The sequence below is a fragment of the Scyliorhinus canicula genome, chromosome 5, assembly GCF_902713615.1.
Source record: "Scyliorhinus canicula chromosome 5, sScyCan1.1, whole genome shotgun sequence".
Taxonomy (NCBI): domain Eukaryota; kingdom Metazoa; phylum Chordata; class Chondrichthyes; order Carcharhiniformes; family Scyliorhinidae; genus Scyliorhinus; species Scyliorhinus canicula.
In genome coordinates, this window is record NC_052150.1 from 107069933 (window position 1) to 107097423 (window position 27491).

Consider the following 27491-nt stretch of genomic DNA (forward strand, 5'->3'; position numbering starts at 1 on the left):
ATGCCCCAAACTAATAAGCAGCACTCTTTGCATAGGCCACTAGGACGTGTAACCTTACGACTAATTCAGGCGCTGTGTTGCTGTTGCTGGGAGAGCGACATGAGGCCTCTTCTACAGTCAGCCTGGCAAATCGGTTCCCGACCACAATGGGCTGCAATAAATCCAGCCCAATGTAACCATCCTGACCATTTTTGAGGATCCATTTAGATGCAGGAACAGGGGCGGAATTCCGGGGGGTCGGAGAATCGCCCGGGGCCGGAGTGGTCCCGAATTCTCCGCCACCCGGGAATCGGCGGGGGCGGAAATCGGGTCGCGCCGGTCGGTGGGCCCCCCGCAGCTATTCTCTGGCTCGCGATGAGCCAAAGTCCCGCCGCTGACAGGCCTTTCCCGCCGGCGTGGATTAAACCACCTCTGGTGCGGGCGGGATTGGCGATCGGGGCCCACCGATCCGCGGGCGGGCCTGTGCCGTGGGGGCACTCTTTTTCTTCCTTCACCATGGTCTCCACCATGGCGGAGGCGGAAGAGACCCCCTCCCCTGGGCATGCGCCGGGATGACGTCAGCAGCCGCTGACGCTCCAGCGCATGCGCGGACTTCCGCCGGCCAAAGGCCTTTCGGCCCTGGCTGGCGGGGCGCCAAAGGCCGTTCATGCCGGCCCATGGAGCGGCAACCACTCCGGCGTGGGCCCGAAACGTGCGGAGAAGTCTGCACCTTTGGGGAGGCCCAGCGCCGGAGTGGCCCATGCCACCCCATCCCGCCGGGATCCCCCACCCCGCCGGGTAGGGGAGAATCCCGGCATCCCTGTTCTCATTTGGTCATGAATATCTTGTTCAGAGCAAATTCCGTCTTTTTCCATTCTCGCACCAGTTTTTCACTAATACCAAATTTCCTCGCTGCAGTAGTCATTTGACGAAGTAGCAAATATTACAATTTTTAGCTTGAAAACAGCTTTGGACTTAATTCCTTTTTGTTCAACGATCGCCACGCATGTACTGCTCAGTGTGGGCATCTTAAACTCACACGCATATCATCTTGACAGCATGGACCTCATCACCTTCGTGATCCCATGCACTGACTTACAAGGTGAGAAGAACATGCATTCTGAAGTGAAAAATTGAAGGCGATCCTGAATGCATTCCTTGGTAGATAAGGGGGTTGAATTAAATAATGGATATAGGCCTAAACATGAATTTTAGTGCCTAAGTTTTGGGATAGTCTGCCGGGTTCGCTAATACATTTTTGGTATATTGAAAGTCAAGGTATACAAAGTGATTTATAGTACATCTCTGGCAGCAGAACCACCAAAGTAACAAACTGAACAAAAGTCAACTGGGTTGCTTTCAGCCACTTTCAGCCTGGTCCATGCAATATGCTATGACTGAGAGGGCGCTCACACAGGCATGACCTTCAGGCACTTGGAAAAATGCAGTGTGGGCAGATCATAATGTCAAACAGTTTTGATCCTGATTTGCTGTGAGATCTGCATTTTGAAATGCGCAACTTCAATTCGTGCCCTCTCTCCAACACTGTCAGCTGCATATGTTTTTGGCTGCACTAGTGTTATTTAAAGGGGCAATCATCCAACTTCTGGTGAAATATTTTTGACTTTGTTTTGTTGGTGTCAAGTTAATGAAAGTACTGGCTGATATTTACAGGCCGCTTGGAGATAGGTTTGGAGGGGAACACCAAGAATATAGTGGAAAAACAGTGTGACAGCTCTTCAACATGTTCCTGTCTCAAGTGAATTTCCCATCAGACGGCTGTGAGTGATTGGTTATTGGGTGATAAGCAATACTGGGTTGACACCTGCCTCGTGACTCCTCTCCATTCCCCACCTACCGGAGGACAGCACACCTGCAATGAGAGTTATGCAGCGAAAAGGAACATTGTGCTGATCATAAAGCTATAAAGAACTATAGGTTGCACCAAGTCCCACACAGGTTTCTCTCCATGCAGATGCATGGGAACACCACCACCTGAAAGGTCCCCTCCTAGCCACACACTATTCTGGCATGGAACTATATTGACTATAGGTCGGCACGGTGGCACAGTGGTTAGCACTGATGCCTCACAGCGCCAGAGACCTGGGTTAAATTCCTGCTGGGTGACTGTCTGTGTGAAGCTTGCACATTCTCCCCATGTCTGTGTGGGTTTCCTCTGGGTTCTCCGGTTTCCTCCCACAGTCCAAAGATGTACAAGTAAGGTGGATTGGCCATGCTAAATTGCTCCTTGGTGTCCAAAAGGTTAAGGGGGGTCAGTGCAGACTCAATAGGCCAAATGGCCTCCTTATGCACTGTAGGGATCTATGATTCTATGATTACCATTCCTTCAACTAGGAGCAAATCCTGGTCTCCAGGACTCCCTACCTAACAGTATTATGGGTGCCCTACACTACATGGACTAGAGCAGTCTAAGGGCAACTACAGCTGGACAATTACTGTTGGCCTTGCCAGCAATACAAGAATCAATTTTTAAAATCCCTTCTGGTGCTCGGCCTCAGCAGTCCCCCAGTTCTGCATGAGAATGGTGTGGTACTCTGGAAGCCCCTGACAAGAGTAGGCCCCTAAACCCAGTTCCAGGATTCTAACGCTCTGAGCTTCTGTCTCTGTAGTGTAAATTACCATTGAAGAAGGCAGAGTTCAGAGATTCCATCATAATGGGCACCACATTAATGAAGTTGACCACTCAACACGTTTGATATAATTTTCTCCAAAACATGCACAAAGACCTGATAGAAGGTAGGCCTGAACTCCCTCATGCCATGGTGCATTGGGGGCAGGTTCACTGGTAGGCTGCACCTAACATTTTCTGATGAATGCTCATTAGCCTTCTTCGGTGGCCTGGGCCCTTAAAGTCAACATCTGAGTTCTCTGCAGCAGAACTGGTATGTGCTTCCAGTGACCCATGTCCTTGTTCCTTCATTCTTGTGGTTGGTGATTCACTGATGTGGCCCTCACTTCTTCTCGGTGTTCTAAGATAGGCACAGTGGCAGTGTCTGACTTGATGCTCACAAGTGTTCAAATCGAAGGACGGTACATTTTCAACAAAGCTAAAGTCACACAGAGCTGTTGATATTTTCAGCGTGCGATATGAAAAAACTGCTTGTACTTCTGACAATGTGGATCCAGTTTGTTTTCTTTGATCCTTAAGGTTATGGTTGATCATTCTTACTATACAGATCAACAATAATCTCTTAAGCATTGCACTCACCTCTTGTGCTTTTTTATCCTGTAACTCTTTCTACACTTTGCTAAAAGACACCAGATTTAGAGAAACATGCTCTTCTGCCAAGTGGCCCAACACCAGATGATACATGTGAACCAAGGAACATTTGGATTTTCAGAGTAATGACAGCAGTTTTCTGTGCAAAAAATAAGGCTTGAAAAATAATTGTTTAATAATCTAAAATTCCACCTCACAAATAATTTTAGGATAAATTCAATTCACCTGAAACGTCACTTCGTAAAACAAACATGTAACTAAACTGTATAGGCTGGAGGATTGCAGGTTTGAATCCAGCGGGTGCTGAGTTATCTGATTTCAGGTGAATGGCTGCAAGTAGTTTCCGTGCCCTAAAGCCAGGTCAGGGAACATCAATTAGGGATCCCACTCTTGATTATTGTCCCACTCAATGAAGGTCGGATTTGGCGCCAAAGTGATGCTCCCATCGTTGAATACCTTCTCAACATTCTGTAGGGATTCATATAAAATATAGCCACATTGATGGCATTTCAAAGGCCGTTAAGCATCAATGGAATCCTACCCCATCAGGAACCTGTGCCTTCAGAAGAGATGAAGGGGAGAGAAAATTGGCAAAGAAATTGAAGGGAGTGTTTGCTTCTGAAAGACTGTTAGCTCCTCTTTCAAAGTTTGATCATGTTTTTGTTTGCCTGATACAGTCTATTTTCCACAAAATGGAATATATTAGAAAATACTGATCTTATCAGCATCGGCTTTTCTTCTCCAGTTAGTAACATTGAAGAGTCGACCGATGATTACTGCGTGATTGATATCTTTTGTTTGAATTAAGTCACCAAAGAAATATGTCGAACTGTATTTGAAACAGGCCCTCGTTGCTTCATTGGCTTAAGGCAAGATGTGACCTTTTTATTTAATAATGAGAATCATCTATTACCTAAAAACAGTTCCAATGGTCACAGAGAAAATGCCAGATTTTAATTAGCTTAAAGCATAACAAGCCCTTAAAAATGTCTTGTTTGATTTAATTTTATGTTTGAGAAAATTGCAGATATAAAGTATGAAGCACAGTATCACATACTAAAAGAGACATATGGACAATTTTGGTGAAAAGCAATTATTAAAGAGCAAATACACTTAAACAAGATTTTATCTCATGCATGACCTATGTGAAGTGAAATATTAAAAATGAAACATCACATATCAATATTGCAGTCTTTTTACACAGGCTAAGTTAATTTAACTGATTAAGATGATAATTGCATTGAAATTGTTAATGTATTATAGTTCCATACATTACTTTGTTTGAATTTCTTGAACGCTAAATGGCAAGAGAATCTTTATTGAAGGTAACTTTGACAAAGTTTGTTGGATTGAACTTAGAGGTTGCTTCTATCACAAGTGTATGGAAAGCATTGATGGGTTGTCGTTGCACATACTGTTTGTATGATCTTCAAGAAATCAACTGTTGCTTGCCTTTAAGGTATGAATTTAAAAATTCATTTTTTCCTTTTTTCTACATTATCATTCATTGTTTTGCAAAATGGGTTAAAATAGCATTTAATCTGGTTCAATTTTCCTAAATGCCACCTTCAAGTCAAATTATTGCTACATAATATATGTTGATAATATGTTGTGACACCTCAATGGATAATATAGTTTCGCAACTAAATTATGTTCATTCAACAGCCTCCATTGGCAGTACTACATGTCTGAAACAACACCTAGGGCGTGATTCTCCGAACCTGGGAGAAATCGTGAGGCTGGCGTCAAAAACGGGCGGGTTTGACGCCAGCCTCCGCCCCCTCCGACCGGGAACCGATTCTGGTCCCCGGTCGGGGCTAGCATGCCGCGGCCGTGAACTCCGGCATCGCGGGCTTCACGAATTTCGTTAAGCCCGCTTGCCAAAGTTTGCGATGGCTGACGCGTCACATGATGTCAGCCGCGCATGCGCGGATTGGAAGACTCCAACCCGCGCATGCGCGGATGACGTCATCACGCATTTGCGTGAAACCCGCGCATGCGCGGGCCGGTATGCCCCTCAGCCGCCCCGCGAATGGATACAGCGGGGCGGCGGAAGGATAAAGAGTGCGCGGGGTAAGTACCCGCTGTCCGCGATCGGTGCCCACCAATCGCGGGCCCATGGCACCCTTGGCACGGCCGTGGTACTGCCGTGCCAATCGGTGCCATGGTTCCCCAGATCGCGACTTTCCGGCCGTTTTTACGAACGGTCAGACCAGGTGTGTTTGACGTTCCTAAAAACGGTCGTAAAGGGCTTGGAATTCGGCCCATCGGCCAGCTGAGAATCACTGCTCGCCGTAAAAAAACGGCGGGCAGCGATTCGTGTCGGGAGGCGGGCGTGGGGGGGGAGAATAGCGGGAGGGCGTCAGACCAGCGTGGCCGTAAAAATTTACGACCCCCGCTATTCTCCGCACTGTCGTGAGTGCGGAGAATCGCCCCACTAATATCTTCAGGAATAGTGCCTACATGCTATACATATAACATTTGCTTTTTCCACTTTTACTTTCCCATAATTGTCACTTCTTCCTTCAGAGTGGAGAAAACCATAGGTGCTAATTATGACTCTTGTGTAGGAGCAGACTGCCAGAACATGTGATCCTGGGTTGGGGATGGGGCACTGGCCTTTTAAGTTGTTGCATTCATTATCACAGGAAGTAGTTGAGGCCAAAATATGTATGTTTTCAAGAAGTAGTTGATACAGCACTTAGGGCAAAGGGGATCAAAGGGCATGGGGGGAAAAGCGGGATTAGGCTATTGAGTTGGATGTTCAGCCATGATCATAATGATTGGTGGTGCAGGCTCGAAAGATCGAATGGCCTCCTCCTGCACCAATTTTCTGTTTCTATGTCTATGTTTCTATCCATCCTTCACACTCCCAAAAAAATAGCCACTCTATGACTAGCTGGAGCACAAGTAGGGATTCTTGAGAGAAGCTATACATCTTGAACAATGACGACATGGGAATGTGAGGATCAGACAAGGCCAAACACAAAGCTATGCTTTACATTCCAATGGTGCAACTGTAGTGATTTCAAATGAATGAAAATATTTTAATGAAAAAATATACTGGATCTAAAGAGCTGGATATTCCTCCGGCGGGATGTTCCGCTTTGCCGGCAGCCCTGGGGTTTCCGGACAGCGGGGGCTGCCCCACAATGGGAAACCCCATTGACTGGCCCGTGTAATGGAGCATCCCGCCGGCGGGGTGAAACTGAAATGCGGCGCGGCGGGGCGGAGAATCCAGCCCATGGTGTTTTAAAATCAACACTGCTCTTCCAGTAACTTTTGAGGCAAGTGTATCAAGCATGAAAGCATTTTAGTCGTATCTGTTTCTATATCATTATATATATCTATCACTAACCTTTCTAGTTATATGATTATGGGTGAAATTCTCTAACATGTGACACCGCAAACATGAACCTCGATCAAGCGGAGAATCGGGCATCTTGCCAAAATCGAGCTCTACGGCGTGTGGCAATTAAGGCGCCACGCTCCGGGTCCCTCGCTGGTGGTGATAACGAAGTTTGCGTGCCGCGGTGGCATGCAAAACTGGTAATTGCATTCATTTGAATGTGATTAGTGTACTTGACCCAATGTGCTCCGGGCCTCTGCGATCCTCTGTCCCTCTCAGGTGGAAGTCATTCAAGCATGATTTACTACAGGTATTTACAGAGGGGTACTAGGTACCAAGACTGCTGAGGGGGAGAGGAAAGGTAAACAACATTTTTAAAACTGTTAAAAATTGTACTGCTTCCGGGGATGGCTGCCAAGGACAGGGATAACAGTGGGGAGTGAATTGCTGACTGCTCCTTGGATTCAGGGAGTTCCCCTTTGCAATCAGGACTCAGACCGCCATTGCTGCAATTTTTCTTTTAAACACACCCATTTGATACAAGCTACAAGCCTCTGGCTCACTCTGCTGACTGCGCACAGTGTATTCTGGTCATTTGGGAGCCCACCTAGGCCATGACTCTGGAAACGCTCAGACTCCAGCTAACTCATCAATGGGACGAGCGTGGCCAAGCTCAATCAGTAGTACACCAGGTGCTGCCACTTCTCAGTGCACTCATCAGAAGCACAGTCCCACTGCGGGGGAAAAACAGAGCTCACACCAAACAAAGGACACATGCATGGTGGCCTTTGGCACCCTCCTTGGCACACTGCCACTCTCAAAGCAGAGGCCTCACCAGTGATGCAGGACTACCAGCTGTCTCCAAGCCCATCCTTCGCCTGCTGCAAAGATTCGCTGAAGCCCAGCACAAACATGAGGACCAGCACCTCATAGAGATTTTAATTACAGTGCAAAAGGAGGCCATTCAGCCCATCGAGACTGCACTGGCCCTTGGAAAGAGCACCCTGCTTAAGCACTAGGTTCCCACCCACTTTCCTCCCACAAGTCCCGAAAGACATGTTAGGTAATTTGGACATTCTGAATTCTCCCACCGTGTACCTGAACAAGTGCCGGAATGTGGCGACTAGAGGCTTTTCACGGTAACTTCATTGCAGTGTTAATGTAAGCATACCTGTAACAATAAAGTTTATTAGTCACTGGCTGTGGTGGCGCAGGCGCAGCTTGATGTCTTGCAGTCCCAGAGAGCAATGATCCACTCCCTGTGCTCCTTGTCCGCGAGTGAGCAGACCCTAGTCGAAACCAGAGTGGGCATCCAGAACTGGCAGCGCCAGGTGGCAGGGAAGCCTCAGGGGATAGCTCCTCTCACACCCCCGTCCCATGGAATAGCCCGGGGGCCATCGGGCACCCCAAGGGATGAGGCGGTGATGGGGCCCATACCGGAACACCGCAGCACCCCCCTCCCTCCTGTTCTGACGCATCTGATGGGCAGCAGGTAGAACAGGAGGCACCGGGCCACCCAGGACACCTGAGCAGCAGCCGGGCCCATCCAGCCCTAGTCACCCCAGGTCGCAGAGCAGGAATCATAGCAGGCTGCCCTCACTCCTGCTGTACCATCTGGGGAACCACCTAAATATTGCGCTGGTGCCCGCAAGGCCAAGCAGTTAGACACCAGTTAAGTTGGCATAGGTGCATGGCACAGTTCAGTTGTAGGGGCTAGGGCACACTTCTGTGTATATTAGTTCACGTTAAACACCTGTTGCCACTATTACAACGTGTCCCAGTGATCCACGATGGGTATGAGGGGTGGGCTAGTCGAGGGGGGGGGGGGAGAATGGAGAGACTTTGGCGGGGGAATGGGTGGACCCTGTGGGTGGCCCATGTTCCACCACTCCTTGTTCCCCCCCCCCCCACACGAAGCCCCCCCATCCCTGACCGTCCCCACCACCGCCACCCCGGGGATCCGATGGGACCATGTGATGCAATGGCCAGCTCGCATGCAGAGATCAGGAAGATAGTGGAAAGTGCTACCCTGGGCAGGAGTCAGACATTGTCTTGCGATGAAGAGCACCAGAGCTCATCACAGAACTGATTGTCATCATCCTCCACCCCGTGGACCAGACCCGCTGCTACTGCCAACCCTGAGTCCCTAATTGTGCTCCAGCTAATCATAGTGCGGCAGGGTATTGAAGGCATATGATGCAGTATCCGGGCTCTTGGTCAGTCCCACCCCTCCACCCCCACGCGCCAGTCGATGAACCTGGAGGCGATCTGAGCGTACCATGCGTTTTGGCCCTGGCGCACACGTCTTACGGCCTCCCGTGCCTGCCTGGACCCCATGTGGTGCCCATCCGGGCAACACGGTAGCACAGTGGTTAGCACAGTTGCTTCATAGCTCCAAGGTCCCAGGTTCGATTCCCGGCTTGGGTTTCCTCCGGGTGCTCCGGTTTATTTGCACAGTCGAAAGATGTCCAAAGATGAATTGGCCATGATAAATTGCCCTTCATGTCCAAAACGTTTAGGTGGGGATACTGAGTTACGGGGATAGAGTGGGGGAGTGGGCTTAAGTGGAGCACTCTTTCCAAGGGCCGGTGCAGACTCAATGGGCCGAATGGCCTCCTTCTGCACTGTAAATTCTATGATTCTATGATCCTCACCTTCCCCTGCATCCTCCTCATCGGATGAGGTCTGGCTGTGCAATGTTGTGGATGATGCAGCGGGCCGCCACAATGCAGGCGACCATCTTAGCATCATACTGGAGGGCCCCTCCAGAACATCTAGGCACCTGAACTGCATCTTCAGGAGGCCAAAGTACCGCTTGATCCAACGCTCCCGGTCGCTGCATGGGCTTCGTTGTAGCAGGTCTCCGTGTCGGTCTGTGGCCTCTGTATAGGCGTCATCAGCCACGACCTCAGTGAATAATCCCTGACACCCAGGATCCAAACCCCCAACTGGGGGTGCAACCTGAACATATAAGGAAGCGTTGAGTGTGCCAGGATGAAGGGATTGTGCACAGTGCCCAGCTATTGGGCGCAGACGTGTATGATGCGCAGTTGATGGTCACATATCAGCTGCACGTTCATCGAGTGGATCCCCTTTCAGCAGGTGGAGAGCGGCCTGTCATCTGCAGGTGCTCATAGGGTGACATGCATCCCGTCGATCAACCCCTGGACCCAAGGCATCCCGACAATGGTGGCGAACCCCGCTGCCCAAGTATCCTGGTGGGCTCGGTGCACGTTGAAGTGGATGTAGAGAGCCGTCTGATCATGTAGGGCCTCCATGACGACACAGATGCACCTGTGCATTGAGATCTGTGAGATTCCGGACTGGTCCCCACTCGGCTCCTGGAAGGACCCCATGGCGTAAAGATTCAGAGAGACCGTCACTTTGGCAGCCACCGGGAGCGGGTGTCCTCCCCCATACCCCCATGGTGGCATGTTTATCTGGCAGATATGTCGCACTGTATCTCTGCTCAGCTGGAGTCTTCAACGACATGCCCGGTCCAGCAGGTCCTCGAATGACAGGCGGTGCCGGTAATCACGAGGTCTCATGCGGCGCCTCTTTGGCACCTCTTCCTCCTTGGCCTATTGGGCAGCCAGCTCGCCAATCTGGGCGACCACCAGCTGTCCCTCTGCTGCACACTCTGCTTCTGCAGCTTCCTCCCCCTCGAGCAGCCCCTACTTGTACAGCTGCAGGGTATCCCCCAAGACAGCGGCGACTCGCAGGAAGGCTACCACAGCTGGTTAAACTCCAATATCCTTTGTCTGCGGGGGGTGAAAGGCCAACATGTTAGCATGGTGCGTACCCCCAATGCCCAGCCAGGTCCACTGGGTGCCATGGTGACCCCGGTTGGCACTGCAGGCTCTGCTCTCACAATTCCCTCCCCCCCCCCCCCCCCCACTATCCCCACACTTCTGGCCCCATCGGTGGCCGGCACCGTGGGGGCCTCTGGCCCTGGCGCCTGTCCCTGATGCCAGGGATACCATTGGTTGGCATTGCCTTGGGTGGGCTGCCAGTGGGTGGCAGCCAGGTTGGCGGAGGGTGGGGTGTTGGGGTGGGGGCACCCATACGGCTAATGTCACTCTGAAGAACCACAGGCCACAGTGGGTGTTCAGTGGGTGAGCAGCAATATAGCTGCCATAACGGCGGACCATGCCTGGACACCGCCCCAGTCCCATGAGGGGGTCACGTCGGCCTGTTCCCTCCCATCGTCCCTCTCCCTGGCCCAGGTAGTCCTCCCCACCCCAGCCAGCCTGGTCAGTGTTTGGCCCGGCAACCCGCAGTTGCTCCTCTCCATATCCTACCTCCTCTCTCCCTCAGCAGCAATCCGTAACCCTAACGCCCTACCCTAATCCTGGAGAGAGGCTGAAGCACAAGTGAACCACGGCATTGGCCCAGAGAATACCGGGTCGGGCCCGCTAATGATATGCAAATAGTGTTTACTTTACGTGCGTTCCGGAACGCATTGGCGCCGCTGTCGAGATGACGGAGAATCGTGATTTGGCATCAAATCAGCGGCAGCCGTGATTGTGGCGTCAGAACCTATTCTCCGCCCAATCTGGTTTCGCTATTTTGCCGTCGGCAAAAGGAGAATCTGGTGTAAACTGTCTTATAAAAGAGATTTTAAAACCTATTTGAAGTCGTCATGTTTTTCAGTCGTGAGTAAATATTCTTTCATTATATCTTTATGTGTTAAATATTGAGGGTATCACATCTTTTAGTATGCAGGCTCATCTAAGATTCATGTGTGCAGCATCACAGTCCCTTATCAGAAGTCCCATTACACTTCTGATCATTCCATTAGCTGCGCAAAGACCCTATGAATAGCAAAGAAAGGCTAAGCTCTATGTTAATACATGTGGCGCATATAAAATTGTGGGCGGAATTCTTCCAAGGCCCCACCAGTGGGTTCAAAAGCGGGGCCAGGGGCTGGGGGGGGGGGGGGGAGAATTTAGCGGGAGGTCCAAATGTCGTTTTATGCTCACATGAATTTCCCACAAGGATTTTCTGTTATTGCCTGCCATGGCGGGTCAGGACGCTCGCTTCTGATCAGCGTGAAACTGACTTGCATCCCACTAATACGATGCAGATGAAGACCCAAATGGAATCTTCCCTCGACACCCAATTCTCTGCGACATCAGTAGGAAAACACACCAGGCCACAGCACATCTGGAACGTGTCGTGCAGAAGTCGGGATTTACCTGAAGAATGCCTGGGGTTGCTTCCGGAGTTCCGGGATGGAGGCCGTCAGCGACCCTCGACCTTGGAACACCACAGCAGTCGGTGGTGAAAGGATCTATCAGGTGGATCTTCCAGCATCAGTGTCATTGAGGCCGTTCATCTTCCAGCCTCAGGATGTTCCGGGAGATCCATCTTCTTCCTTAAATGGTGGGTCAGTGACATTGGGCACCTTTGAGATATGGCACCCAGATATGATGGCAGGAAGTGTGCCAGCAAGCCCACCCTGCCATGGAATCTGGCACAAAACCCCCAGGTGCATATGGGGATGGAAGATATGGTATGGTTTCCTGTCAGCCTCCGCAGTGGGAAACACTTTCTGTCCCTGTCTCCACCACAGGATCTAGTCTCAGATGGGAGAGTTCCATCCTGTGTATATTTATGGATGTCTAATAAATTAAGAAGAAAATATGCAAATCTTATAAAATTCTGCGCATTATAGGGTCACACACTTTGCTGATTTGATTTGTAAATTATACACACAAGTTCGGATTGTAGCTTCTTAAGTGAGACTTCTCTCTTCGTGAAAATTTTAACTTGAAATGGAATGAGTGTAAAACCAGATGTGCAGCTGGAGAATAGTTGCATCATTCAGGGAGCATCCCATAACCTTTAACCCAATTATATACATATATGATTCTCGGGTGATGCCAAAATTCTTTATAAATCTTTTCCAAAAGTTCAGTCAAAGGGCAGCACAAATGATGATGTGGTAAGTGTGCCAACACAATTTATACATTGTGGCCTCTTCGGGCCGGGTTTTACCGTCACGTATTGGCAGATTTGCTGGCGGGTGGACTATTAAAATTTTCCAGGTGGCTTCCCCGGCAGCCCCCCAGCCTCCCAGTAATTTTATGGGGGAATGCCCAGATGCTTAGGCCAAATTATTGGCCAATTAAGGGCCACTTGCAGCCTGGCCACAATGTTCAGTCAACGGGTGGAATAGATGGAACTGGAGGAAGCTTGGCAGATCCCTCTACTCAGGCATCAGATGATGGGAGGGGGGGGGCACCCCCATAACTTGGCCCCTTTTTGTGATCAAGTGCCCACGTGCCTCCCCCTCGGAGGACACCTCGGAGGAGAGTTCCGAGGATGCAACCGTAGTCGCGGCACAGCTGTCATCCCCACCCTCCACCATTGCAGATCCACACACCTCGGTGGGACATGTTAGTGGACAGGCTTCAGAGGCACAATCTGGTGAACATCACAACACTGCTATGCACATTAGGAGGAGGCAGGAACCCCCAGGCGAGACAACAGTCGCAGGGCTGCTGGATCCCAAAATCCCAGCCTGATGCTGAGCCTGTGTTACAGAGGTTCCTGGAGCTGATGGGGATGATAGGGAGCAACTTGAACATTCAAAGGGAGATGTCAGCGTCACTCCAGCAGATCCATAACTGCTTGGAGGAGTCCCAGAGGCTATGGGTGCAGGAGATGACAACGGCAATGAGTGGCACCAAGGCCAACACTGCTAGAGTGGCGACTGCAGTGAAATGCCTGATGCACAACGTCGGCACCATTAGTGAAGGTGTCTAAGGCGTCACGCAGTTGGTGACGGCCAAGGCAGAGGGTCTCAGCAGAATGTCCGACTCGCTGGGGGATGTCACCCAGTATCTGGCCGACCTTGATGAAGTTCTGCGGGACATGCCCCGCTCTCAGATGGGCATGGCTAAGGTGCTGCAGAGCATGGCCCAGTCACTGAGGAGCATCGCCGAGGGCATCAACCATGGTGCAGACCATGGGGAACTGCCAGGGCTGGCAGAGCCAGATGATGCAGGAGCAGTTGAGGTTCGAACTAGCTGCCCCTCCACCCCAAGGTGAACCCCAGGGCCCTATGAGCACCGATCGGGAGGAGGGGTCGCTCGGTGCCGAGCCAGACCCGTCCCATGAACTGGGGATGGAGGCCACCAGGTCCCCTGAGCTCCACCCCTCTGATGAGTCTGCATCTTCCAGCTAGCACACGAGATAGGGGGCATGTGAGCCGGGGCCCTCCGGCCTTCGATGCCCCAGAGGATGGCCGCCAGGGGCATCGAAGGTCACGGGATGAGGTAAGCGCCTGGCTGTGGGTGGGGGGAGAGGGGGAACCATCAGGAGTGGGGTTTGTACAACACATTAAACATCTTTTCACACAACCATTATGATGCCTCTGTCATTTCCTTTCGCAATGCAGGCTGACCCCCGGACCCTTTGCCCATCTCTCCCGTCCTCCGCCGCACCTCCCCCCCACTCTTCCCTCCTCGTGTTGCTCACCCACCCTCCAGCCGTGGATATGTCCCTGGAATTGTGCCCATCCCCTGGGTATTCAGATGTGCGCGTGTGGTGTTGCCTCCCGTAGTGTTCAAGCATAGTGTCCAGGCATCAGAGTGTGATTAGGATGCTCAGCAATGACTCCTACATGCTTCATGGCCTGTCCGCCCACGGGAATCCACTTGGCATATATGAAGTGCTGACGTAACCACGATTGCCAATTCCCTATTAGAAAAAGTCTTCAGCTGCATGGCCAGAGGCCTCGGCAGCCGGTGAGGGTTATGGGTGGTCATTGGGGCAGATGGGCAGGGTTACGGGTTGCTCTTGGAACAGGTCCACATGATCCAGGGGTTGACATGATGGTGGTGGTGCATGCGGTTGCCTCGCAGCACACCTCCCCACCACCCCCATGGTGGCAGCCCCTGGGAGGGTCCTCCACTCCCCTGCCGAGCACTGGGGTGGCAATCCCAGCACCCCTGCCTACAAGCTACGATGGCTACTCATCTCTGCGGCTTCCCAAAGAAGCCCTTCCGCCAGGTTCATGTTGTTCAAAAGGACTACTAATCGGAGCCAAAGTGACCACTTGCTGGGGAGGCCGATGAATGACGGGAGACCATTGGACAAGGGGTGGCTCCCGTTAATTGTATGAGAATTGGGCTTAAGTGATGATAATTGATTTCTCGCCAAGTACGGCAGAATCCTGATTTTGTCTACGGGAGCAGGCTGGTTGCATTGCAAACTGTTTAGCGCCTGGCACGGATCTCACTTTTGGCCTCTCCCGCTGTTCACCAGCCTCATTACGTTTGAGCGAGAGCGCAACGAGGCCGGAGAATCATGCGCCCTCTCTCCAGCCAATTAATGCTCCTCAGGGAGGCAAACCCTGCTCCCATAAAATTCTGCCCTTAAAGTTTGTACAATTTCAGTTTATTAATTTGTGATTTTTATTTAAGTTTTTAAATCATTAAGCAAGCACCGTGGGAGGAACACAAGGGATATACAAGGTTATTATTTCAATCTTCAAGTGGCTTCATAGCATATGAAGTGATATGTTGGTAATTGCTCAGTGTTTTCAGCTCAACAGAATAAGAAAGGTAATGCTCGGGAATAATCATTGGGTATCATTCTGTGGAGTGGTAGGATTAGTGAAATAAAAGGCATCCTTTTTTTAGTATTTTGAATCCAAGGTAGATGTTCAAATTGCATAATAATATTGAAGTACCCAATAATTAAGAAAAACTTGTGTTTGTAGCCCAGGTCAGAATAGGTATTTAAGTACTTTTGCTGCAGTTTTTTTTCACTGATCTGGATTTTCTGGCATGTATATTTGGGATGAAAAAGATAACCTTTTTGAATAACTTTTTTTCCCAGCAATATGGAGATGTTCCTATTTTCTCAGTGAAAGTTAATTTCAGAAATTTGGCACTTGCAGATCTGTGTTACTTATCTCTGACTATCTCGGCTGAATTCTACCACAGCTTCAGGACCTCAGTGTTGGGGAAAAAAAGTGGGTCCCAAGTTTGCACTTGCCAGTAACGGGACTGGCTCAGTTATTTTACCATAGGCTGCCTCTTAATTTCCCACCTATGGGCCTGCTGTCCAATTAAGGATGGTTAGCGAGCTCCTGACACTATCAGTCCAATCAGTGATCCAGCAGCTCTGAAGGCTCAGAAATGCTACAGGGAGAGGTGGGCACTGCAGAGGCAATGACCTCTGGGCACATCCTGGGAAATAGGTGAAAGGTAGCAAAATTCTAGGAGACAAGGGTCAGAGGGGAAGCCTGCCCAGGTGCAAATCATTGGAGTCACAAAGGCCGCCATTCTTACCCATGGTCCCTACTTTAGGTCATGTAACCTCTGGCTCCAATGATCCCTCCTATGCTTCTGCCTCCTGTCATTGGCAAAACATTGTACAATGAGTCCTTCAAGAGCTTAGTAATTTAAAGTAAGCTTTAATAGTTTAATTTTGAATATTGGCTGCCTAACTCCATGGAGTGAATAGTTAATCCATCACACAGCACACCACTGGGGAACTGTCCCAACGTTGCAGCCCTCTATTTTACTGGCTGCCCTGCCTCCCAGCCCATCACCCCCGAGCCAGTAAAATTCTGTCTTATGTTTCTGAATTCTGGGCAGAAAATTGATAAATATTTACCTACCCCCAAGCAAAACAAAAAATGCTTTATGGCAGCTGTGGAGCAGCAAATGGAAATTAAAATTGAGAGAGATGTATAACGGGTGGCTGAATTGAAATAGACTGATGTTCACCATCAGCCACAGTCAAAATTACCCCTACTGAATAGTTCTGTTCCTCTTGGATTAAAATAACGTACAAGAATCAGGTTCGAAAGCTGACAAAGTGCTCTCCAGACCCATGCCCATTTTGCTATCTAATTCGCAGCTGGGAGATGTGTGAGAGGGATCCAAGATGACTCATGCTCTAATTTCCTTCTGCTCTAGACTGTTAACATTTCCTTAATTAGGTCCCACCCTGACAACCTGATGGAGTTGGGGAACATGTTCGGGTGATCATTCACTGGCGTGGTGGAACCCTATTGATATTTCTAGTGCAAAGATATAATAAGTGCTGAAAGTTCATTGATTTTTCTAATGCTGTAATTTTGAATTGTTTGTATTGCAGTGCAGCAATTGCAACTGTTGTAGTTTTTTAATTATTCACAATATTTTTGTTTTTCATAGATTACAATAAGTCACAAGAACCAGGCTCCAATGTTGAAGGCTCCACCTCCCAAGACTGGCTTTGTTTCCTCAATTATCAAGCGAACCAGGAGCTAAGATGTGAGGATAAGATGGGAGAGAAAAACTGTCCTGCTGGGCAGTGCAATTTTCTTTTAGATTGAGAAGAAGGAAAACATGGGAGTTAAGAACAAGCTGCACTTCAGTTTGCAATTTTTGCCTTCCTGTCAGGAATCTCACCCAACAGAAGTGAACATTGGTAATTTAGTCATGCACTGGGCACGTTTTACAATAATAATCCAAATTAGATGGAAAACACACCCAAAATTCCATGAGGCACAATTGACAAGAGAGGCTTCTCCTGCCTGCACAAAGCCAGAAAAATTACCCCCAGATTAAAATAGTGCAGACCATTCATTTGCACAGTTGCTATACTGTGATCGGATGTAAGAATTAAATCATGAAGGTTAACAGGCACATGTAGCATTAGTCCTCAGTTTATGCATGACAAGCATTTATCTTCTATGGCGTAAGAGTTCAAATTGCATGAATTGCATTCAGGTTTAAGGGCAGGCCTCCATTCGCTGCTTTTATCTTTTGGTGATAATTGGGAAATTATTTTTGGCTCAAAGCCATTCACTTCAATAAAAGCTTTCCTGTGGTTAGGATGGAGGGCTAAGGTGATAGCAATTACTGTCATCAACTTTTAAAGTGCAGCAAAGCCACATAAAGCAACTGTGCTATATTAGTAACAAACCCGTATGAAATTCTTTGCCAATATTTAAACTAAAGTGTTAGCTAATGTCTCCATTAAAATAAAATAATTTCTTTGAGACACATTCATGAATTTGTTATTAGTACCACATGAAACTAATTTATTTTTTTGAAAATCATTTTATTGGCTTTTCTCATATTTATAAACAGTTAGTTATATACATTACATTTTTCTTGCCCGCGCTAATTTGCTTTATTTTACAGAGAGGTTTGTTTTGTCCTTCAATTGATTAACTATGTATATTTTGCTGCCCTCTGAATCGGTCTGTGATATCCCCCCTTCCTCCTTCCCCCCACCCCCCCCCCCCATTGGTTTCAGCACCCTTCCTCTACTCTTGTCTAGTAATGTGCTTTCTGGGGCCCCGGGGTACTCTACTGTTTCTTTGCGGAGGAAGTGCTTTATTTGGAGGTGTCTCAATTCCTGTCCTCTTGCTAGTTTCCACTTCCTCATCAGTTCGTCCAGTGTCGCCAGTCTGCGTCCTACGTAGAAGTCCTCGACCGTCAGTGTGCCCCCGTCCCGCCTCCATCTTTTGAAGGTGGTATCTAGCATGGCTGGGGGGAAATCTGTGATTGCCGCAGATGGGGGCCATAAGGGACATTTTCGTTATCCCGAAGTGCTGTCTCACTGGGCTTGTTGTGTATCTTGTTGAGGAGGATGGGAGCGCTGCTGTGGCCAGGGCCCGGAGGATTGTTCCTTTATAGGATGCCTCCTCCATTTGTACCCAATCTGTGTCGGGTTCTTGTACCCATCCCCTCACTTTTTCTGCCATTGCTGCCCAGCGATAGTATTGTAGGTTCGGTAGAGCCAGGCTTTCCCTGCACTCCCTCTGACTTTCCCTCTTTGCAGTGTCGGCTTGGGAATTCTTGGGTTCTTGCACCCCCACACAAATGTCATGATTAGCCTGTCTATGTTTTGGAAAAAGGCCCTGGGGATGAAGATCGGGGTAGATCTTAAACAGGAAGAGGAACCTTGGCAGTACGTTCATCTTGATCGAATGCACTCTTCCCGCCTGGGAGAGTGGGAGTGAGCCCCACCTTTGAAGGTCTCTTCTTACTTCCTCCACCAGGCTGGTCAGGTTCCACTTGTGAATCTGTGTCCAGTCTCTGGCTATCTAGATCTCCAGGAAATGGAATCTTTTCTGGGTCGTTTTGAACGGAAGCCCCTCCAGCACTGTCCCTCACCCTTTTTGGGTTCACTGGGAATGTCTCGCTTTTGCCCAGGTTAAGTTTGTAGCCTGAGAAGGTTCCAAACTCTTGTAGCATTTGTAGTATTGCCTTCAGTCCCTCCTGTGGCTTCGAGACATAGAGGAGCAGGTCATCTGCATAGAGTCAGACTCTGTGCTCTCTGTCTCCTTTCCGGATGCCCTTCCAGCTTTTTGTGTCCCGCAGGGCTATCGCCAGATGAAATTAATTTTTTTTCTTTTTTTAAATTTCTAACATCTAATAAAAGTTATGAAAATGAAATTATCACAAAATATGATGGACAGGTCCTTTTAAGTCACTTTGCCAGCCTTCTGTTTGTTCATTCTACTTCTGGGATTTCCTGCGACAGTAATGAGGTAGGGGGAGTGGGCAATGGCAGGAACGGTAGAATATATTCTATCGAATTTGCTGAAACGCTATGCAAATGACAGAAATTCATCATCCAACATAATTACTGTCATTTGCACTGTAACAATGCTGGATGCCAGGGATGAAATATTTCCAACTTTTCAGCACATGACACTGTTCAGTGGAATGGTTCACATGATAACAGGGGAGCAAAGAAATAGTGCAACAAGACGCAGTTCAGGAATAAGGGTCAACATTCTCCGACCCCACGCAGGGTCGGAGAATCGGCCGGCGGCGGCGTTATTCCCGCTCCCGCCGGGTTTTTAATTCTCCGAGCGGCCAAAAACCGGCGTTGTGCAAATCCCGCCGGCAGCCTCTGAAAACAGCTGGCGCCGGTGGGATGTCATTGATTTTTTAACAGACAGACATTCTCCGTGCCAGATGGGCCGAATTCCAGCCAACGTGGCCACGGGGCACGTCGGCGAAAAACAGAGTAGCTTTAAAACGGCGTCAACCATTGCTGATGGCTGACGCCGTTCAGTGACCTAGGGCGAGTGCGGGGATAGCGGCGTTGCAGAGGGGTGGATTGGGGGGGGTTGCGGCGTTTGGGGGGGGTTGCGGCGTTTGGGGGGGGGGGGTTGCGGCGTTGGGGGGGGTTGCGGTGTTGGGGGGGATGCGGCGTTGAGGGGGTGTTGCAGCGTTGAGAGGGGGGGCGGCGTTGGAGGGGGGTGGGGGGGGTGTGGAGGGGGGTGGGGGTGGTGGGGAGGGGGGTAGGGGTGGTGGGGAGGGGGTGGGGTGGTGGGGAGGGGGGGTAGGGGTGGTGAGGGGGGGTAGGGGTGTTGGAGGGGGGGTAGGGGTGTTGGAGGGGGTAGGGGCGTTGGAGGGGTAGGGGGTAGGGGCGTTGAAGGGGGGGTAGGGGTGGTGAGGGGGGGTTGGGGTAGGGGGCAGCGGCGTGCAGAGGGGGGGTGCGACGGTGCGTTGGCCCCGGGCATCCGTCGCCCCCCCCCTCTGCACGCCGCTGCCCCTACCCCAACCCCCCCTCACCACCCCTACCCCCCTCCAACGCTCCTACCCCCCTCACCACCCCTACCCCCTCCAACGCCCCTACAACCCCCCCTCACCACCCCTACCCCCCTCCAACGCCCCTACAACCCCCGCTCACCACCCCTACCCCCCTCCAACGCAAGCCAGAGGACTATTTTTGCGTACTGAGTCCACGGGCTGCATCCGTTATCATTCGCATGCGCGATCACGGACCCAGCAATGCTCCGGGCCATATCGGCAGCCAGAGCTGGGAGCTCTATGCTGCCTGGCTGCTACCCACCCTCCAGAGCAGGGAATCGGTGGCCGTTTTGCGCCAGTTTTCCTGGCGTAAAACACCACAGTGTTCACACCGGCGACGGGACCTAATCTCGCAAACGGAGAATCCAGCCCAGGATCTAATGTATTGTGAGAGGTTTGTGTATCATATTGTAAGAAGGATATATTGGTGGAGGGAGTGCAGTGTGGTACCAGAATGATACCTGTACACCAGGGGTCAAACTACCATGAGATTAATCAAATCAGGGTTGTATTCCCAGGAATTTAGAAGGTTAAGGGGTGATTAATCAAAGTTTTCAAGATATTAAAGGGAACAGATATAATTAATGGAGAGAAACTTTCTGTTGGTTGGGGAGTTGAGGGAGTTTTCACGTTCAATTTTTGAGCCCGTTTTCGGGCTGATTTCTGGGTTGCGGACCCAGATGTACACATGGCAGCTCATCGGGCACGATTTTCTTGAAGGATGTCAGTTAAGAAGCTGCCTCTTAGAAAGCTATTCAATTGTGGACGTTGGGCAGCCTAAGGATGTAGGACAGCCAATCAGAGTGCCTGAAGTGAAGGATGGCCAGCAGATCCACAGTGAATGCTGTGTGGCACTGAGGTGATTGGAGAAGGGGCAGCCGGCACAAGGTTGATGTACCATATTGCTTATGAGACCAGAAGCTAATTTTTCCAGCCAGCCTATCAGTTGGATCCATCTGACAAGCACACAGTTTCAAGCTTTTGCCTGTGGATGTCCTGAGGCATCTAATGGCCTTGGAAACGTTGATCCACAGTCTAGGGGCCATAGCCTAAAAATTAGAATCAGCGTCTTCAGGAGTGAAATTAGGAAATATTTTTACATCATAAGGTGTTCGAAGTTTGGAAGTCTCTTCTGAAAAACAATTCATGTTAGCTAAGGCTCTGAATGTCCTCATGTTCATTATGCTGCCATGTTTTCAATGACCATCCTTATAAGGAGCATATTTCCTGGAAGATCATTTCACTTGTCCACTACCTTGGGGACTTTGGGCAAAGTTGCTGAGAGAATGATAGTTTGCATGTCAGTCTTTAATGCCATTCATTGGTAGGGTAGGAAATTTTCAGCTGGAATGAAATTCAAAAAGTTATTTCACGACCTACTTGACCAAATCTTTTTTTCTCCTAGCTACTTCGTTTAGAAGGAGAACTGATATAACAATTCAAAGATAAATCGAAAAATTAGTTTGTGGGAGGTGGTGGCATGGTGGTAATGTCACAGATTCTAGCATCCGCAGTAATTTGCTTCTATCGTTAGTGTCACTGGATTAGTTATCGAGAGGCCCAGGCTAATGCACTGGGGCCAAAGGTTCAAACTCCACCACAGCGGCTGGTGGTATTCAAATTCAATGAATTAAAATCTGTAATCAAAAGCAGGTCTCAGTAATAGTGACCATGAAACCATTGTCGATTGTTGCCCTGGATCACTAATGCCCTTCAGAGAAGGAAATCGGCCATCCTTACCTGTTCTGGCCTATATGTGATTCCAGACCCAAAGCAATGTGGTTGACTCTTAAATGCCTTCTGAAATGGCCTAGCAATCACTCATTTAGATAAAATATCTACAAAGTCTAAAAGGAATGAAACAGGAAAGAGTACTCAACACAACCTCGGCATCGGAAACAACAACGGAAAATCCAGTCCTCTTGACCCTGCAAGGTCCTCCTTACTAACATCTGGAGGCTTGTGGCATAATTGGGAGAACTGTCCAACAGAATATCCACTGAATTATACGTTACAGATCATGTCCAAGGGATCAACATCACGGTCCCTGGGTATGTCATGTCGCTCCAGCAGGACAGACCCAGCAGAGGTGGAAGCACAGTGGTATAAAATTGGGTCGGGGTTCCCCTGGGAATCCTCAATATTTACACTGGGTCCCATGAAGTCTCATGGCCAAACATGGGCACAGAAACCTCTTGCAGATTACCAACCTACTGTCCCCCTCAGCTGATGAATCTGTACTCCTCCATATTGAACACCAATTAAAAGCACTGAGGGTGGGGAATTTCACTGTTCATCGCTACGAATGGCTCGGTAGCACCACTATAGATCGAGCTGGCTGGGTCCGAAAGGACAAAGCTGCTACACTGAGTCTGCAACAGTGGGGAATCAACAAGACGGGAAAACCTACTTGACCTCATGCTCAACAGTCTACCTGTCACAGATGCATCTGTGCATGACAGTGTCAGTAGGAGTGACCACTGCATAGCCCTTGTGGAGACAAAGTCCCGTCTTCACTTTGGCGATAACCTCCATCATGTTGTGTGGCACTACCACCGTGCTAAATGGGATAGGTTTCGAACACATCTAGCAACTGAAATCTGGCATATATGAGGCACTGTGTGCCATCAGCAGCAACATTGTACTCAGGCACAATCTATAACCTCATGGTCCAGCATATCTTCCCTCTCTCTGTCATTACCGTAAAGTCAGGGGATCAACCCTGGTTCAATGAAGAGTGCAGGAGGGCATGCCAAGAGCAGTGCCAGGCATAATTAAATATTAGGCGTCATTCTGCTGACATTACAACTCAGGACTACTAACATGTCAAGCAGCAGCAAGTGTTAGACCTAAGCAATTCCATAATCAAAGCTCTGCAGTCCTGCCACATCCAGTCATGAAAAATGCTGGACAATTAACAAGTAACTGGAGGGGGAGGCTCCACAAATATCCCCATTCTCACTGAGCAAACATATCAATGCAAAAGACAACGTTGAAGAATTTGCAACCATCTTCAGCCAGAAGCTCTGAGTGGATGATCCATCTTTGCCTCCTCCTGATGCCCCCAGCATCAAAGATACTTGTCTTCAGCCAATTTGATTCACTCTGCATGATATCCGGAGTCGGCTGAAGGCACTGGATACTGCAAAGGCTATGAGCCTTGACAATAATCTGGCAATAGCTGTGAAGACTTGTGCTGAAGGACTAGCCATAGCCCTAGTCATACTGTGCTAGTACAATTTAAACAATGAAACCTACCTGATAATGTGGAAAATTGCCTAGATATGTCCTGTCCACAAAATGCAAGAGAAATTCAACTGGCCAATTGCAGTCTCATCAGTCTACTCTCAATCATCAACAAAGTGATGGAAAAGGTCATCAACAATGCTATCAAGTGGCACTTATGCAGTAGTGACCTGCTTGTTGACGCTCAGTTTGGGTTCTGCGAAGGCCGCACGGCTCCTGTTCTTATTACAGCCTCACCTCCTGGCTCCTCAAAGCCTCCCCACCGTCAACCAAGGCACAAGTCAGAAATGCGATGAAATAGCTTTCACTTGCCAAGACAAGTGTAGCCCCAACAACACTGAAGAATCACAACACCATCCAGCTCAACACAGTCTGACAGATTAGTATTCCATATACCATCTTAACCATTAAATCCCTCGACCATCAACATGCAGCGGCTTCAGTGTGTAATATCTATCTACAAGATGCACGACAGTGTCGCACCATGGCTCCTTTTCTAGCATCTTCCAACCTTGCGACCTCTACCACATAGAAGGCAAGGGGATGTAAGGGGACATCACCACGTGCAAGGTCCCCTCCAAGCCACACATGATCCTGACTTGGAACTATGTGTGGGATTCTACCGCAAATGGCAGGAAGGCCCGACGATGGCGGCAAGAACGGCATGAACCACTCTGGCGTCGTGCCATCCAGAAGTTGTGAAATCGTCCGCACTTCCAGAGGCTAGGCCGGCGCCGGAGGGGTTGGCGCCACGCCAACCGGCGCCTATGGGCCGACGTGGTCCAATGCATGCACAGAACCGCCAGCGTGTTCAGGTGCATGCGCAGAACTGCCAGCGTGTTCTTGCGCATGCGTAGGGTGTTTCTTCTCCGCGCCGGCCATGGCAGAGCCCTCCAGAGGCCAGCACGGAGGGAAAGAGTGCCCCACGGCACAGGCCCACCCACAGATCGGTGGGCGCTGATCGCGGGCCAGGCCACTGTGCCCCTCCCCCCCCCCCCCCCCCCCCCCCCCCCCCCGCCGGAGCTAGATCCCCCGCGCACCCACCCTCCCAGGGCCCTGCTGGACAGCCGACAAGCCAGGTCCCACCATGATGGACCATGTCCATTTCACGCTAGTGGGACTGGCTGAAAACGGGCAGTCGCTTGGCCCATCGGGGCCCAGAGAATTGCTGGCGAGGTTGCTGCCAATGGCCCCCGACCGGCGCGGTGTGAACCCCGCCCCCGCACCAAAACCTGAGCCGGAGAATTTGCCAGCCGGCGTCGGAGTGGCAGGGTGGGATTCACGCCGCTCCCCCCCCCCCTCCCCCGGCGATTCTCCGACCCGGCGGGGAGTCGGAGAATCCCGCCCTATATCTCTGTTCTTTCACTGTTGCTGGGTCAAAATCCTGGATCCTGGAGATCTCTCCCTAACAGCACTGTGGGTGCACCTATACCTCACAGACTACAGTGGTTCAAAAATGCGGCGCACCACCTTCTTAATGGAATTGGAGATGTGTAATAAATGCTGCCCTTGCCACTGACATCCACGTGCTGTGAATGAAACGCAAAAAAGAAATCTGTGTTATCGGTACAGATCTTGGCGGAAGTGTCATCTTGGGCGGCAAAGCCGGTGCAAATCGCGCCAATTGTCCTGGCACAATTCCCATCGACTTAGTCATTTCTTTGGAACTAGGGTAAAACCCACTGAGAAAGTAACGTGTGAGACCTGAATACGCTGCACGTCTGGCCTCACAGAGAAGGGCGCCCTGATCTCAAAGTGAGAGTCCAGCCCCCCACACACACCCCAAGGATCGATGGCACTGGGGTCCTCCCGAAGAGTCTCCATTCAGCCCTCTCCCCTCCTAGCCGACATCAGGCAACCCCCACCCCCCTCAGTCATTGGCACCAGCGTCCCCCCTCACCGCAGGTGAATGACATCCTGCAATGGGGTCGCCAAATGTCGCCCACTTCATGGTCACACTTCAATCCCCCACTTCGTGCCCCCCTCAATTTCCCCCTTTAATGGCCATGGCCCCTTTCAGGCAGTGCACATTGGCAGTGCCCCTTGGCACTACCAGGCGGCAGTGCAAGTAAAGTGCCCTGCCATGTCCTCAACCATTGGGACACGCCAATGATCTCCAAGCCCTGGCAAGTTCATTAAGTCTGGTTCCTGCCAGCCTCACGCTGTACCAGCAGGGGCGGAGAATCCCAGGAGCCAGGAGATCCCGGCTTGAAACGAAGCATATTGAACCAGATTGCATCAGGCGCTGAAGGCTATTCAGCGCCCCCCCCCCCCCCCCCCCCCCAAACCTTCTTGTACACTGAGGCAAGAAGTCTGCTATGGGTAATATTACAAGTTATTTTTCGTTTTTGTGAACCTGATGGATTTTCATTCCATTGAAATCAGCAGAATGAAAATCGAACAACGGTCTTATCGGACGTTGCTTCCAGCACAAATCCCACTAAATTGGGAAAATTCCCTGCAAGCCCAAAAATTGGACTTGTGCCAGACCCAAGCCAGTTTGCGATCCTCCCGGTTCCTTCTTGTTGGTGCAGACCAAATCATGCTCAGAAAATGATGAGAATGCATTTGAATACATTCTAATATTATTCGTGAGTTTAAAATCAGATCCTCCGGCCTCACACAATTTACCTGTCAGCCAGACTCTGATTATTACTGGTCCTCATAAGCATGTACCAGATACGATGGACTCTGAGAGGAAGCAAGAGGATGAGTACCCTCTCGATATCTACCTCCAGGGTGCCTCGGGAGTCCTTCAAGGGAGGTAATGTTTGTGGGAGAGAGGGGGGGCTTAGGCTAGCCTGTAGGGACTCTGGTCGGGGGGCCTTTTCCAAGGAATGGGGATCATCTGGCAAGCCGTCCTCCTTTGATGTGTCTCCCTGCATATCAATTTAAAAGATCTGTCAGATGAACGTGGTGGAAATCTTCTAAGTGCTTATTTCACATTGAATTTCATTCCCTTTCAATTTCTTAAAACCTCTGGTCATTCTGGGGAGACTAAAAGCTTTGAACTTCATTGTTTATATTCAATTTCATGCTCCATTACCTACCTCTTGATTGACAGGTCCAGGCTGTTTCAAAAGAGGAATAATTTTATTTTTCTTATTGTTCACGATCAATAAAATCCAAAGTGCTTCCTCATTTAAGCTGCTATAGTTTCCAACCACAATTTTTTAAAATAAGGTTTACTTTTGTCCAAGGAGCTTCTTAGAAAGACCAGGTGCTCAATCTGACTGCTCTCTTTTTCATAGTGGGTATTTTTCAATCTCGAATGCCGGAACAGCATGTTTGTACTGGAGGTTGTTTGCAGCCATTGAAGAAGCTGGCACAACTCAGGAAGTAAACTGCAAGGTGTCCTCAATGAGTACCTTCTTACATCCACTGTTAATGTCTCTGGATAGATATTATGGCCACGCCGTGTGTTTTGGAGGCTTTTGGAGCCCTGGGTGGTCAGGGACATGGGTGGTCAGTGCTCTGGCTCTACCTCTTGCCACCATGGCAATGCCACCCTGAAATGTCAGGGGCCTGAAGGGGAGGTGACTTCAGGGGGCAGTGACCCAATAATGGAGTGTCTCTCTCTCTTGTTGGGTGGGTGATTAATGCCTCTGACTGGATGGAGTGGGGGGGGGGGGGGGGAGCAGGACATGGCCTAGGGTGGAGACTCGATGTCTGTCATTGTAAGTCTCAAGGGTTCTCGCGGTTGGCATTGCTTGGATAGTCTGTAGGATGGTCTGAGTTCAAATGGGGAGGTTCCTGTGGGAAAGGGTTCAAACACAGAGGAATTGCGGCTTTGAGGTGCAAGGATATTTAATGCTGATTAATCACAATTATCCCAACCCTAACAATGGCCTGTCTTCACCCATGCCCACTCAGTGCTTCTATAACTTCTTCATCTTATGTGACCGAGCACTACTTCTGGTGTTCTCCCCAGGATACACATTGGAAGTGGAGGTCTCTGGCTGCCTTCCGCACTCTGTAGTCTCTGATGTCTTTGGCGGGCATCCTCTGAAGGACTGGGAAGGGTTCTGTCCTGGGCCTCCGCCAATTTTCAGGTATCAGTGGTGTTGCCATGCCACCCTGTTCTGCCTGCTACCCCTGACATGCGATTAGGCAG

The 27491-nt window shown here is 49.8% G+C and overlaps 1 protein-coding gene across 1 annotated transcript in view; it reads left to right on the forward strand.

The window, feature by feature from the left end:
• The window catches only part of dgkb (diacylglycerol kinase, beta), a 1237676-nt gene that overhangs the window by 1192141 nt on the left and 18044 nt on the right, over positions 1–27491 (forward strand). The window contains 1 exon segment of the mRNA XM_038797484.1: positions 16748–16846. Within this exon segment, the coding sequence (XP_038653412.1) occupies positions 16748–16843 (96 nt within the window). The 3' untranslated portion in view covers positions 16844–16846.